We start from the raw sequence: 15,977 nt of genomic DNA, 5'->3' as shown, positions 1-15,977 counted from the left end.
GAAAAATAGAAAGACTTGAAAGACGTTCCTGAAAAAAAGCTCCAAAATGAAGACATTTGTTCTTTAAGTAAAAGTTAATATCAGTTAGATATCGGTTCAAAAGTTTTTGCCACTGCACGTAATCTCCAAGATATCCATGCTGCGGAGACTCACAAGAAAACCAAACGAGAGTTCAATCCAGAATAGGTTTTCTTTCTTTTATCTAGGTCACTCATTAGTTTGTACGTGATCTCATTAACGTCGGCAATCATTTAAAATCGCCCAGAAAACACAGTAGTTTTCAAACTGTTAATTTCATCATCGTAATGCCTCTTGTGTGCTCTTGAAAGCCTTTGAACATAGACATATTATTCCGTGTTGACCACGGATAAATATGTCAATGACACGGCATCCTTTTCTTATTGATCGAAATTCGAGCAAAGTTGCTGCACGTAATGCACCAGGGAGTTGTACAGTTCTTCAACCATACCTAAATCAAGCTTTACGAGCTGTAGTTTCTTGTTAACTTTGTTAAACCTTTACATGATTCTGTTCTAAATGATTATTAAAATAGCTGTCTCAAGTTGTTCCATTTTGGTCAAAAGTCTGAAGGCCTCTGCTCTTGGTTTTGCTTTCTGATCGTCGTTAAGATCAAGAAGAGCCTATATGGAAAATATTTGTTAATAAGTATGCCCAATCACAAATAAAATATGTTTTTATTTAAATTTCGAAATAATTCTTAATCACCTTGTAAATAGAATAACCCTTTTCAATGGCTAAACAAGCATCAGCACGAGCTGACCAACAATTTTGCGAGAGAGTCTAGAGAACCTTAACAAGTATTCCAGCAAGGAACTTTGACTTTAAGATGCGTTGATGAAAGGAACTTTGACTTTAAGACTATGTCTTAAAGTCAGCGTTGTTGCAGAAAAGAAGTTATAAATTTCTTGAAGAATGCTAAAAAAAATTAACAGCAGCTCCGTTGGATTCCGCGGCACTCACTCCACTCCACTCACGGCACTCACTCCTACGAGGTTCAAATAGTAAGCAGCACATATAATACATTCGGCAAGAACGTTGATCTTTTTAATTCTTGCTTGTAAACCAAAGTAGATTCCAGATATATTACTGGCATTGTTGTATGACTAGGCACGGCAATTTTGAATAATGATTGCATACTAATCCAACTTTTTCAAAACAATTTCAAGCATGAAAACTGCAAAATGATTATGAATATGAATGAATGCTAAGAACCGCTCAACTGGTTTACCGTTTTATACACATTGGTAGTAGAATCATTAATGATTTAGAAATATTTCGCAAATTTGATTTCGCTAACTAAGAAATTAAGTTTGGAGTAAATAAAAAAATTCTACTATAATATGTTACTTAAGGATGATCATATTACCAATAAATTCCATAACTTCGGCGGCTATTAAGTGTATGAGTTCTTCGCAAATGTCTTTAGATAAGAACAAACTACAACCATTTCCTTTGTTTCTATGAGTTACCAGTTGTTGGGCGAGGAAAAGATCAAATTTTACTAATAGCTCAATACATCCAATAAAGTTTCCGTTGCGTATCGATCCTAGTTTTCCGTTGCGTATCGATTAGGTTACATATTATATCAATTTTTGAAGTTAAACTCGCAAATCGATTTAAAAATTGTCCATTTATATGAAAATAAGTTTGAGCAAAATATATATATATATATAATTTTTAAGGTTCCCGCTAGTTCGATTTTGGGCAAAAATATTGGGTGTTTTAAACGCCTGGCGGGGACCTTAAAATTTATCCGATAAAACTTTTTATTCTTTTTAATAATATATGTTGTATTGAATATTAAATACATAAAAGAAGCATGTTGAAAAAATTAAGATACGCCTCCGAGTTATAAAATACGCCACCGAGTTATATAATAGGTTTTTGTTAAAAAAAATTTTTTTTTTAACCAATTTCAGAAGATTCTGCAGAATAACTTCTTAATTTTTCAACATGCTTTTTTAATATAATTAACATTCAATCCATCATATATTATTTTAAAGAATAAAAAATTTTATAGGATAAATCTTAAGGTCCCCGCCAGGCGTTTAAAACACCCTACATTTTTGCCAAAAATCGAACTGGCGGGGACCCTAAAAATTATATATATTTTTTTTGCTCAAACTTATTTTCATATAAATGGTCAATTTATAAATTGATTGGCGAGTTCAATTTCAAAAATTGATAAAGTATCAAACACCCTAGTATTGATCCTAGTTTTTCGTCAGATCTGCGGAATGATAATCCTCTGAGAATGAACAACAAATAAAATATCCAACTATTTTAAATTTTATTTTTCACCATTAAATTCTTAAATTTTTTTTAAGTTTCTTTTTTCACCATTATCTTCGAACTCGAAAAGTTATTTCAAGTCGTTTAAAAAATTAAAACAGACAGTGAGAAATACATCGTATGCGCTGTTTTTGCAAAGATTAAAAATCTCTGGGACATGATAGGAAGTCAAGGATAGAAGTCGATAATAGTTTTTCTTTTAAATTAAATATCTTTCAAAAATTCACTTAGATGTTCTGGCCCCCCTTGAACTCCGTAGCCTCCTAGCACGTGTTCAGTTGGTCCGTTGGTTAAACCGGCATTGATCATGACCAAGCAATAGGTTTGGAGATATTAGATAAAGCAACAACAAATATAAACCACGAACAAGAACTTCATGATGAACCAGTTCTAGTATAAGGTCTACCAGAAAAGTTTAAAGTGGAAATGCAATGTGATAAACTTGTATATGTAGATAAAAAGTTTCTTAATGATGTTGGAATGTGGAAAGTTACGGTGAGAAAGTTCAGCGTTATTGGCCTTGTAATTGTCCAAAAACTGGTAAGATATTCTTTGCTTATTGTAAACTATTTTCAAAAGCCGAAGAAGTGTCATTATTAGCAACAAATGGTTATTACAATTGGAAGAATGCAGTCAGGGATAATCAACAATTAAAGTCAATACTTTGCACAGAAATAGTATTGAAAAAGTTATTTATATAAAGACTTCAGGGAAACAAATAGATAAAAGTCTTGTAGAACAGTACATGTCTGAAAGAAACTATTAACGTCAACTTTTCAAATTATTGTCGGCGAGAGGTTTGGCTTGGTAAAAAGAATTTATTGGGTCTGTGAACAATAAAAACTATTTAGGATGTTTGGAGTTAATCGCGGAATATGATCCATTTATTTCCGAACACATTCAACAACGTGCTAACAAAGATAGAGGCCACATGTCATGTTTGTAATCAACAAGTTGTGAAGAATTTATTTGAACTATAAGTGATCAGTTATTGAGGCAGGTCATACAAGAAATAAAAGATGCAAAATACTTTTCTGTCTCAGTAGACTCAACATCGGATGTTTTGCATTCAGACCAGTTGATTATTCGATATGTAACAACAAGTGGACCAGTTAAACATTTTATAAAATTTATTCCGATATTTGAGCCTGGATTTGCAAAGAAATCAGCTTAGCTAAATACATTCCATGTTGTGGACATTCTCTAAATTTTGTTGGTCAAAATGCTGTCAACACCTGTCCAGTGGCAGTTTATTTGTTTGATTTCGTTCAAAAACTGTTTAAGTTTTTCTCTGCTTCAACACACCAATGGAATCTATTAAAAATCCTCACATTGAAAAGAATTTTGGATGCACGTTAGTCTGCTCACCACAATACAGTTGATGCACTGCAGAAAGGATATAAAACAATTAAATAGATTCTTGTCAGTATGTCTGAATCAACAACTGAAAAAGCTGATACGCGATTGGAAGCAAAGGACTTAATGCAAGTATGAATAAGTTAAAGACTTAACTAATGATCTATATACGGTCAATGAATGGTCATAAAAAGATTTGGCAAACCAACCATATGTCTTTAAGATTTAAAACAAGATTTGAATAAGGCTACAAAGATGTTGCAATCCTTAAAAACGTTTGTTTAAGAGTTTCGTTCTCAACTCAGTGAAATAGAACAGAAATGTAAATTCTGTATCAAAATGATGCGTATCAACAAGAATATAAATAAAAATTTATATGAAGCAGAAAATAGGATTATTGTGATGCAGAAGATGACGCTGGATTGACGCCTTCAGAAAAGTTTAAAATACACATATTTCTTCCAATTATTGACAAGTTATTATCCGCCTTGAATCAGAGAATCTCTGCATACAGTGTTATTGGTAATAGATTTGGGTTTTTGTCTCAAGATAATACATGAAAATCTTATTATTTGCGAGCCAAAGGCGTGCATTATATATTAAAATATACCATGAAGACATTGAGCCTCTGTTACCCAATGCAATTGTAAAATTTATTGCTTTATTTAAGTAGTTTAACAAAGAAACTGAAACAAAAAACTGTAAGCTGAAAACAAAATTTGTAAACTGAAAACAAAATTTGTGTAAGCAAAAGTAGAGAATTGCAGATATTCATATTTATTGGTAAGCATAGGCTCGTGGCTGCTTTCCCAAATGTTTTTTTGTTGTATCTTTATTTAATGGTAAGCAATTGCAGCGGAGAACGTTCATTTTCTCAACTTAAGCTCATTAAAAATGATTTTAGATCAACCGTGTGCCTAGAACGTTTCAACGCCCTGTCGATGCTATACATAGAAAACAGACTACTTTAACAGCTTGATTTAGATTCTTTAATTGAAGAATTTATTAATAAAAAATCTCGAAAAGTTAACGTCTAATAGTTGAAGATTTTAGTAAATAAACAAACCTTCAAACTCATAAAAATTGCAATATCATTGAAGAATTATTTGTAGTTTATTGCATAGATTAATTAGTTTTTTTAATTTTTTACAATTTTTTATTACATTAAAAACTACATATTTACATAATAAATATATTTAAAAAGTAAATATTTTGAAAACGATGTTAACTGCATTTAATTATAATAATTATAAAAAAAAAACATTTCCTATCTTTTTTGTTGCATTACTGCTACAAACTTTGTAATTTTTTAACAAATAAGCCGTAGGCCCACTCTAAATCTGCAGCCTCAGGCCCAATTGATACCGGCCCTGGAGATATTTTTGTTTTATTCTTTCAGTTAATTGCCATATAGAGACTACATACCAAGGTCCGCAAAGACAAGTTTACCTCACTAAAGAGCTTCATAACCTGCTTTAACGGGCCAAGAATAATTGAGTTTGAGCAAGAACAGCAGTCTATAAGAGTAAAAGTTGAAAGTAGTCGTATTAGAAAGAAAGCATAAAGGAAGCGGACAGAAACTGCACTAGTTAGAATGTGCAACCAGACTAATATCATAAAACTATTCTTTGAAATGTGGAATGAATATTATTATAGAACATTATTATTATAACTGTTATAGCAAATATGTAGGAGGGATCAGGTTTAAATATGAATTTTCCTCCTTTCGTTATTATAAAATCGTGATATCGTGATGATAGTGGGTAATAGTGGTATGTAGCTGTAGCAGTTGGTAACAAGAGGTCGTGATATCATTTTAACAAGTTCACAGATAGTCAGGTACTATCAATTGTTGGTATTTTAACAAATGGTACTAGAGAGCGATTAAATGAAAACTTATGGGTTAGTGGAGGTAGTTGGTGGTCACAGTTAGGAAGATAACAGTAGTGGTAATAGACTTTATAGTCATTTTTTCTGGATTTATTTTTTATGTGGCGGTGGTTTGAAGAATTAAATAAGAATATAGTGGTGACTTAAATGATTATGTTAATAATAAACAACAAGTTTACGAGTTATACGTTATACTTTATATAAATAATTTATATTAAATAGACGAGTGCGTTTATTTTTTTTATACGACATTTCAATTCTTGTTGGTTACGAAATTTGGGTGTTGAAACAAGATGCAGTTTGCTTTTTTTTAAAGTTGAATTTAATACTTAAATTAAACTAATATTTACAAAAATTAAGCAGCCGTGGCACTATGGTTTAAGCGTTTGCTTAAGAAGCAAGAGATCCAGCGTTCGAAGCGAGCTCTGAAAATGTTTCGCGTCATCGATACGGAATGAGTCGTGAACTTCCTAGTCAGATGGTCTTTCGGTGCTCTGTGACAAAAACATTAAAAGACAATTAGGTCTTTTTGGGACACCTAAAAAAAAATCAAAAAAAAAAAAAAAGTTCCGTCAATAATAAATATAAAGTAGCAAGTTTGTCCATAAAACTATTATTTCTATAAAATTTGTCCATTTCCATAAAATTTGTAAAAGTTTGTCCATAAAACTATTATATCCATAAAATACTCTTCTTGAAGCACGTTTGCAGTCATGGTGCTGTAGATAGAGTTCTAGCTCAGAATCGTTAGATCCAAGGTTTGACGCCGAATAACCCAATAGCCTAATATGGAAGGAAGAGTGAACTTTTTTTTGAATATGAATATTTTTACATTGGCATTTTCACAAAAATACAATCTTCGGTCAAATAGCAACCATAATTATCAATTGAGCTTAGTAAAACCAAGTGTCAAAATTCATAATTATTAACCAAGGTCCGTCATTATGGAATCAATTAAAAAATAACAATATAAAAGGTTTGAAAAGCCTTTCCTCTTTTAAACGACAAATGAAATTGCATCTCCTTAATTTTTGATATATATGCGAGTATATTTATATATGTGTGTGTAAGTATGTTTGTATATGTGTTTGTGTATGTGTATGTGTATATATGAGGATGTATATATGAGTTTTTATTGTTCACCTAGTATTTTTCAGAAAAAATATTTTATTGTAAATTTACTAAAGCCATGTGGGCTTTAAATGTTATTGTAAAGGGGCACTATGAAAAGATTGTAGTGACACCATTCATCCGTATCTTCTTTGAGCCCCTGTCTGTTTTAAATATATTCTTTGTGTAACGTAAAAGTTTCATTGTAATTTTATTATTTTATTTTTATATAAACAGCGAAGAAAAAAAAAAAAAAAAAAAAAAAACTTCCTAGTTAAATGCTTTTTCGCGGTGTTCTGTTATAAGACCGAAAAGACTTCTGAGAAAATCTTGTTATTTTATTATTTTAGCATTTAGATATGGGATCCATATTCCTTTGATGTTTTATAAATATTAAACCTCTTGATTTTTTTATGCACATTTACATCATTGAATTCAGTCACAAGAAAAAATAATGTTCGTGAACTTGAATAAACATTTTTGCAACGTTTAAGTCCTCAAATTTATCTAATGCTCTGATGGAATGTTTACCCATTCTTGAGGTCTATTTACTTTAAAGATGAAAAGCAATCATGAATTTTTGCTAACAAAAGAAGATGTAAAAGATTTTTCTTTGTCACGCCAAATAATAATTTGAGGCTTTGGTTTATAACGAGTGAATACTTTAAATCTTGATAAACTTATCAGTTTCTGACCCATTCACAGACTCTCAGAGTAGTTGATCATGAGTCAGATCACAGACTCACAGAGTCGTTGAACAAGGAAAAGACTACTAGCTCCTAAGATAAGTATCCTAGGTTTCGCTCAATAAACTTGATGGTTTCTTCTGTGTTTTCAAGGCCAATCAATTTAAATTTCCTCATTAAATAAAAGAAATGCAGGTCGTTAGCTAGAGCAGCAGCAGTAATAGCAGCCTGCAAAAAGCACTTTCCATAAGAAAGGCAAATATACTCGGCCATCCTCCACACCGTTTTTGCTTCTTCATAATTAAGTTCAAAAGTACGAAAGCAATATTTTTGTTTGATAAGCAACATCTTGCATGATGATTAGAACCGGCATACCAAATGCTGGTTTAAAACGTCCACCGAAAAAAAAGAATAAGCTCCATTATTTCTTGACAGTCCTCACAAAAAAAAGATTTTCTCTCGAAGCATTCCATTTGCCTATTTCTTTACTTCAAGTGTTTATTGAAATAAAAAACTATTTTGATCATGAGGACAGTCCCACGCTCTAAATTCTTTATGATACAACAGCTGCAAACAGTGGAGAGTATAATGGAGCTACAATTCTATTTGAGAAGAAAATTAGTCGTTCTCTACTCCAAATTGAAAGTAAATGTCATATTCCAGAGCTCTTTATAAAAGCAATATCCAATGCCATTTCTGGTACGAACCACCAAGAGTTTTCCTGTTTGAAAGGTTTAAAAAAGAATTCATACCTTAACACAAATATCAACAAGTGCAACAACAGATGGTTTTAATTGTCACTTAACAGCTAGGTTTATCAGTGAGTAACATTGCGTTTAACCTGTTTCTTCGGCAATTTTAGGAGTACCTATCAATTTAGTAGACGGCCCTAAAGTATTTAGTAGATGGCCCTAAAGTATTTTGCAAAATAAGTAGCTGTTGTCTTTCGCACCAGATCCATCGACAACTATAAACGTTTCTTTTAATAGTTCACTTTTTCTAGTTTTTAGCGTTATTGCAGATTTGCAATTATATACTTTTACTGAAAAGTTTTCACCCCCTTTATCTTCTTCCGTAACAACTGAAAAAAATTTGACGCTCTCATTAACTTCATTATCATTAGTAATGGTTGAGCAAAATTCAAGATTTTTGATTTGCTATTTCTTTATATGAAACAATTCCTTTTTATGTCTTTGGTGATGCTTTAGTTTAATGTAATGTTCTTGCTTTTTTCAGCAATGATTTTGTCTTCTCCAGCCATTGAACCTTTTGAGGAAACTTTTGTTGGCTTTTTAGAAATTCAAAGTCAATAAGCAACTCGTCGTTGCCAGAGTGTTTCAGCAATGTGTAAATGTCTATATGTGGTACATCAAACAGACTGTCCAGTGTCAATGTAAAAGATGTATTTTTTTGTTTTACTTTTCTTTCTTGTTTTCTATTTACAGGAACTTTTTTCAGTGTCTTATATTCGGTTACTAAACTAATCTGATTAACACAGTCTTTTCTGCCAGACTTTGTTGGAATGCGAGCAGGTAACCAAAAGTTTTCAATAATATGGCTAATTAGTTGATTAGCAATCAGTCTTAATTCTTTTCTAGGATCGTTTTCTTTTTTTACTCATAAAGATATTTTTGCAATACAGCTCTATTCAGAGGGAGCTTTCCTTTTTTAAAGTTTTCTAATAAAAAATTAACTATCTAATGATATAATTTTTTGTGGAATAAGTACAAGTAGTCGTAAATTAATAAAGTTTTGTAGAATTATTACTTAGTGATTAACTAATTAATTTGAGTGAGCTCCACTAAGAAACAATAACAGTTAGTGAATAAAAACATTTGCGCAATCCGTTACTCAAACTTAGATTTTGAAGGGGATCTAAAATTGGAAATATTTGCTATTTAGTGTATAAATCACTGGTATAAACTCCGGTTAAAATTTCAAAAAAAAGTTAAAAGTAAACCCCCTTTTTGTTCACTGGTAATAATTATTGCAATATTCTTGGCAATACTCGTACTGAGTCCGATAGCAACACTATTACTGAGGCAAGAGTAATATCCCAACAATAATGGGATATTACTCTTAATATGAGTTAGCTTGTTAGAAAAAAAAAAAAAAAAAAAAAAATGAACTACCCGACAATATTGGGATGAATTTCTTTGTACACACGAAATTTTTTATACAAAATTTTATACAGAAATTCAAAAATACTTCTTTCATTTATTTAAAGAATATTTGTCAAACTGCAACCCCTGTTTTTGCGTTTGAACGACACTAACCATACAAATACAACATCAATAACGAATTCTAAATAGACTGCTGTAACAAACTTTGCGTAATAAGCAACTGCTTCATGGGAAAAACGAATAAGTTAACAGGGACGCAGTGGTGTTAAATCTGAAAACCTGTTGCAAAGAAAAGCACACATTTGCTGCAAAATTTTCTACTTCTGCCACGATTGGCATAGGATTAACAATAAAAATAATTCAACAAAAATGAAGCTTTTGATATTATATATTAAAAATATTTCTAAAAAAAATATGCAATTAAAAATAAATGCAACAACAAATAAAAGTTTTAACATAAAAATTTGCTTCACAGTTCTACTTTATCATTTGATTTTGCTACATTTTCATAATCTGGGATTATTTTTTCTTTGTCGTCGTTATTGTTTTCTTCAGTGGAACCAACTAAAAAAAAAAGTAATCTATAACAAGGGAAGATTAATGAGCATACTAGATTTAATTTCTATTATGCAAAACTGGGTGTCACCCATAAAAAAATAGGGTGTCACCCTTAAAAGGATACCCATTTATTATGGTCCATCTAATCAACAATAGCAAGACGAAACTCTAAAAAATATGTTTTAAGTCCTTAAACTATGTCGTGAAAATTTTTAAGCAGTTAAAATATACAAATAATGTACTATAATAAAATCTTTTCTTCAACGCTTTCTCTTTAATGGACAGTTATTTGCTTTATAGTCTTGACGGAGTTTTAATTTAATTTTGGTACAAGTCGATCAACTTTCGTATATATACTTTGTTAGCTCACATACTCTGTGTAATCTATGAGCAAAACAAGTTGAGCGTGTTAATTTAAGGTAAAATACTTTTTTTAAATATTACATATGATAAAACCAGCTACTACTCAAACTTTAATTTTATTTAATAACTTAAATTAAACAGTTTTTTAACATGAGTGGTTTTAGATGGAACTCTTTACTCTGTATACTTTTGTAAAGAACCTATAATACTTTTTGTTATAAATTTTATACAGCGGTGTGTCAGCAGCTCCAAAAATGCCTTGCAAAGTCTGTACAAATCATGAGCAAATTGCAAATACCTTATAGAATTGAAGAAATAGAAGTTTCTTTATAGAAGTTATTGAAGACATAACAACATTTCTTTCTAAAATCTGATTCAATTCGTAGGTGTTGCTTAAATATATTCTCTACTGAAACAAAGCACACTATACATATTTATTGCACACTATACATACATAACTCTATATGCACTATATATAATTTTTCCGTCGGTTCTAAAATCAGGGTATTTCGTCACAACTTGCGTCACTTGTTTTGGATAGCTTTACTTTTGTGATTTTTTAAAAATGTAACCTAGTCAAAAAGTTATATAGAATCCTATGGCAATCCTATAGATCCTATAGAATTTCGGTAGGATCTATAGGATTCCTATAGGTTTTATAGGAAACCTATATGACCTATGGAACTGCAATACGAATCCTATTACAGTTTTATAGGTCCAATAGGATTACTATAGGACTAATAGAATTCCTATAGGTATCCTAAGGGTTCTATAGGAATCCTATTGCAATCCCATAGGTCTAATAGGATTTGTATATGTATCCTATAGGTTCTATAAGGTTTATATACCTACGGCATACCTTTTTGACTCCTATTGCCTCCTATAGGTTCTATAGGATTCATATATGTATCCTATAACTTCTATAGGATTCCTATAGGACCAATATGATACTATAGGAACACGATTGCAATCTTATTGGTCCAATAGGATTCAAATAGGAAAAATAAAACTGCAATGGGGTAATAGTATAATCCTATATAATATAATAATATAATTCCAACAAGATTCATAGATCTCCTATAAACCAATATCCTAGCAAAGGTAATTGTCTATAATAAGTCCTGTTAGATTCTATATGCTTTTTAAATGTAAAATACAATTTTCTACTGTAAATTTATGGTCAACTAACATTACAATATGTATTTGTCCAGCCAATTTCAAAGCAAATTAAAACCTAATGGAATATAATACATTCCATTAGGTTTTAATTATATATATATATATATATATATATATATATATATATATATATATATATATATATATATATAAATTATGCTAGTGAATTCTACAAATAGAGTCCTCAATGTTCTTAAAAAACAGAGCAATAATAAATTAGTAAAAATACTAATCTAAGTTTCTTTAACAAGTTGTTTCGCCATCAGTAGGCTCATCAGAAATTCAAGCTTCCTGATGAGCTTACTGATGGCAAAACAACTTGTTGAAGAAAATCAGATAAGTGTTTTTTATAATTTATATATATATATATATATATATATATATATATATATATATATATATATATATATCATACATTGGAACGCAAAAAAAACTGTGTTTTGCGTTTGCGTTTCTGAATAAAAACTCACACGTAAACTCAAAAGCATTTGACGCAAATTATTGCATTTACTTTCATAAACGTTAACCCAATTTACGTAAATAAGTGCATTTACGCACGCATTTAATACACAATTTACGCGTATAAAATACGTTTATAAACGTAACTTAAACGCAACTTATGTGTATAAATGCATTTGCGAACTTGACACAAACGCGAATTACCTTATCTATTTAAAAAAATATATCTTTTTAAGAAAACGCGAATTATTAAATAGTTACTTTTAATTTTTTAATTCAAAGACATAATATAATTTTTTGTTTGAACCGTTGTGTTATTATTAAAAATATAGTTATCATTGAAATTATAGCATTATATATTCAATTTAGTTTTGTGCTTTTCAAGTTCAAAAAATTTATTATCTTTATATTATAAGTTTACATTTCACTATCTGAGTTATTGTCGTCCGAAAAATCATTTAAACTTTCAAGAAGTTTTAAGTTTACTTTTAACAGTGAGCGACTGATAATCAGATCAGCATTCATGTTGTCTCGTCTCTTCTCACATACAAAACCAGAATTACTAAAATATCTTTCTATAAAAGCTGCTGATGATAGAATATTTTGTAAGATAGCTTTAATAAATAGCTTTCGTAACATTGGCATTTTGGAATTTTCAAACCAAAAATCATAAGAAGGATACACAGATATTGCAAGTTCTTTCTCTCCGATTTGCTTTAAAAAGTTTTTCTTTTTCGATTTCAAATCAATAAAGTTGTAAATTAGGCTGCCAAGCTTCTGGGCAATAGATCATCTTCATATGCACTATCGCCACCTTTCGTCTCTTCAACTCTTTCTTCTTGAGACTTTAAATAATTGCTTAAGCAGTTTGACGAATGAGCTCCCTTCATCACATGCAATAGCTATTAAATAAATATAACTTAAGTAATCAATAAATTCATTGTGTTTACAGTAATTAAAGCTATAAAATTTTAAAAAAATTGCCCTTTATTGAAAGTAAAGGTATTGATAATCTTTTCAACTTTTTAATATTTTCTGCATTGTGACATCCAATAATGTTACATGCCAATAATGATGTATCATTGTATAGTATCAATAGTATCACTGATCAATAGTATCATGATGTATCATTGTATAGTATCAATAATGATGTATCATTGTATAGTATCAATAGTATAATTGTTACATACCAATAATGATGATTTCTTTTTTTAAATCACTGTTCGTTAATGTTGCACCAACCGCAATAAAGTCCAACATTTCAGGAGATGTCCATATATCACTAAATAAAGTGACAACCAGAGCATCGTCTAATTTTTCGTTAATTATATTTGATAATTTTGCCATCATTTCTGCTATCAAGTTTTCTCTAAAACTTTTTGCATAAGGAAGTGGAACTTTGACTATTTTCCTCAAAAATAGATTATTAAATGCGTTAATCAAGCAGTTCAATGTAAGAAAGAACTTGATAGAGTTTAAAGTATCGGCATCTAGCACGTTTTGCTTTTTATTTAATTTGTTTAGTGTATCATATAAATCAAACCATTTACCCAAAATGTTGTGATGTTTTCTTTGTAAATGCTTCTTAATGTTGGTTGTTCGACCAATACAAGCTGTAAATTTTTGATTACACAATATGCAGGAAAATTTGACATTATCTTGTGATTTATTTATTCAAGTATCAGATAAAGTGAAATAAAGATATAAAGTAAATTCCTAAAATATATAAAAATCATGCGCTACATTGTTCTTAATAATATTTTAAATCTAAGAAAAAGTAATGTAAATACCTGTTCAATTAAATTTACAATAAACTTCTTTTTGGGAAAAATGTTTCTTTGACCAAAATCTTGCATTTTGTTTATCAAATTACACGAGTCTTCAGATAATTTTGCCAAAAGACTATAACCCTTAATCTTGGGTCTTGCTGAATAGGAGGAACAGAAATATTAGAAGCTGAGGTATTATTCAAAGACTTTGCCGATAATGATGTCAACGCTGCACTTGTTGTCTGCATAGTAGATTTCATTGTTTTTGTAGGATTTACAGATCTTGTTCTCTTTGAAATTGTTTCTCCAGATTTAGATGCAGATAAACTTTGAGATAAATAAGGTTGCAATTGCTACTGTTGTGATTGTAATATTTCTTCATGTTGCTTTTTTGCACTAGACTTTATGATATCCTCATGATAGATCTTACTCTTGCGAGATTGATGAGTTATATTAGACTAGATATTTATAAAACAATTAAGTAAAACTTGTTTTTTTTTTCCTAAACTAATATAAGCTGCATAATAGAGTGTATTATGTTTTTAAATTAAGTGAATATAGTCAGATTTTTGTAATAATTGAAATGAGCTTACTAATTAAATATATTAAGTTATACTTTTTTCTAAAAATAGTTTTTGTTAAAATAATAGTACCGTATACAACTGAATATTATTGTGTTCAATTGGAAAAAATGAAAAATTAAACTGTAAGGTGCAAAGTACGAAGGGGGAGAAGACTGCATCAAAGTAAGTAATTTTAGTAAATATCGTACATTTACATGCGATATATGTACGATCTTTCTTATTACAAATTTTATGATACGGCAAAGGAAGTAAATTGCATTTGAGTTACATTCGTAAACGCAATTTATATGCGTAAGTTGCATATTAAATGCGTGCGTAAACGTGGTTATTTGCGTAAATTGCGTTTATGTTTATGTAAGTAAATACAAAAAATTGCATCAAATGCATTGAAGTTTGCATGTGAGTTTTTATTATGTACTGCAAACGCAAAACACAGTTTTTTTTTGCGTTCCAAGGTATGATATATATATACATATATATACATACATACATATATATATATATATATATATATATATATATATATATATATACATATACATATATATATATATATATATATATATATATATATATATATATATATATATATATATATATATACATATATATATATATACATATATATATATATATAACTGAAATTGCTAGTTTAGATGAGTAATCTGAAATCACACTGAAATAACTTGCAGCCGGGGCTTTAGTACATACATCGACTGAGGGTTTGGGATGGGGTCGCAATCTTTCCTTTAATTTTTTTTCGTTTTTTTTTTTCTTTTTCTAAAAACACGATATACTATAAAGATAAGCAAATCTAGTGAGCAAATGCTTATCTAAATCAGCTACAGAAGATAAACACTCTGTTTTTCCTATAGCTAACACACCTGAGACCGAAATGGTAATACATATTTTGTGAATGTTATCTTTAAGTAAACATTTTGATTTTACAAATTCATTTACATTCAGGTTTAGAACATATTAAGTATTGATATTATAATATTTTATTTGGCAACACTATTTACCCTTGTTTTGTATAATGAGTATAATATAATTATTAGTTTGCTCATATCTTTGTTTTCAGACTTATTAGCTGTGCAATTTCTAAGAGAAAATTATGCTATGTTCAGAAAAGCAAATAATGCAAAGTGCAATAATAAAAGCAAACTTGCAAAACAAAGCATTGATGTTTTTAAGAAAACTATTGTTTATAGAGAAAATTATGTTTATAATGATAACAATTGATATAATTAATAACAATAACTGACTTAATCAACATTTTATTGTTCCTTTTTTATTGCGTGAATTTAACTCCTTGGTTTTTATTATTTTATTAAATTAAGAACTAAAAGATAATGCCCAAGTATTAACAATACTATATACACACCTATTTTAAATCATGATATTTCTACAGAGAATATTCCTATTAAATAATCCAATTTCTTATAGGAATGTCCTATATCCTTTTTATAGGATTTTCTATAAGACTTTTTGACTAGGGTACCTAAACATCAATGTTTTTACTAAATATTTTTTTGTGTTTGTTTTTATATTTATCTTGCAAAACTTTCTTGTGCATTTTGCAAGAAA

General features: G+C 29.6%; 1 protein-coding gene across 4 annotated transcripts in view; it reads right to left on the bottom strand.

Moving 5' to 3' along the window:
- Positions 1-9,848: 9,848 nt before the first annotated feature.
- LOC100207979 (bifunctional peptidase and (3S)-lysyl hydroxylase Jmjd7) overlaps positions 9,849-15,977 on the bottom strand; it is a 101,230-nt gene continuing 95,101 nt past the window's right edge. For 2 of the 4 annotated variants that reach the window (XM_065792777.1, XM_065792779.1), the window contains one exon: positions 9,849-10,042. In XM_065792777.1, coding sequence (XP_065648849.1) covers positions 9,948-10,042 — 95 coding nt within the window. In that variant the 3' untranslated portion in view covers positions 9,849-9,947. Of the gene's footprint in view, positions 10,421-15,977 lie in introns of all 4 variants that reach the window. The other 2 variants (XM_065792778.1, XM_065792780.1) reach the window with 2 other exon arrangements.

The sequence above is a fragment of the Hydra vulgaris genome, chromosome 03 (genome assembly GCF_038396675.1).
Source record: "Hydra vulgaris chromosome 03, alternate assembly HydraT2T_AEP".
In the NCBI taxonomy this organism is placed as follows: domain Eukaryota; kingdom Metazoa; phylum Cnidaria; class Hydrozoa; order Anthoathecata; family Hydridae; genus Hydra; species Hydra vulgaris.
This window is presented reverse-complemented; position numbering and strand designations above follow the sequence as displayed.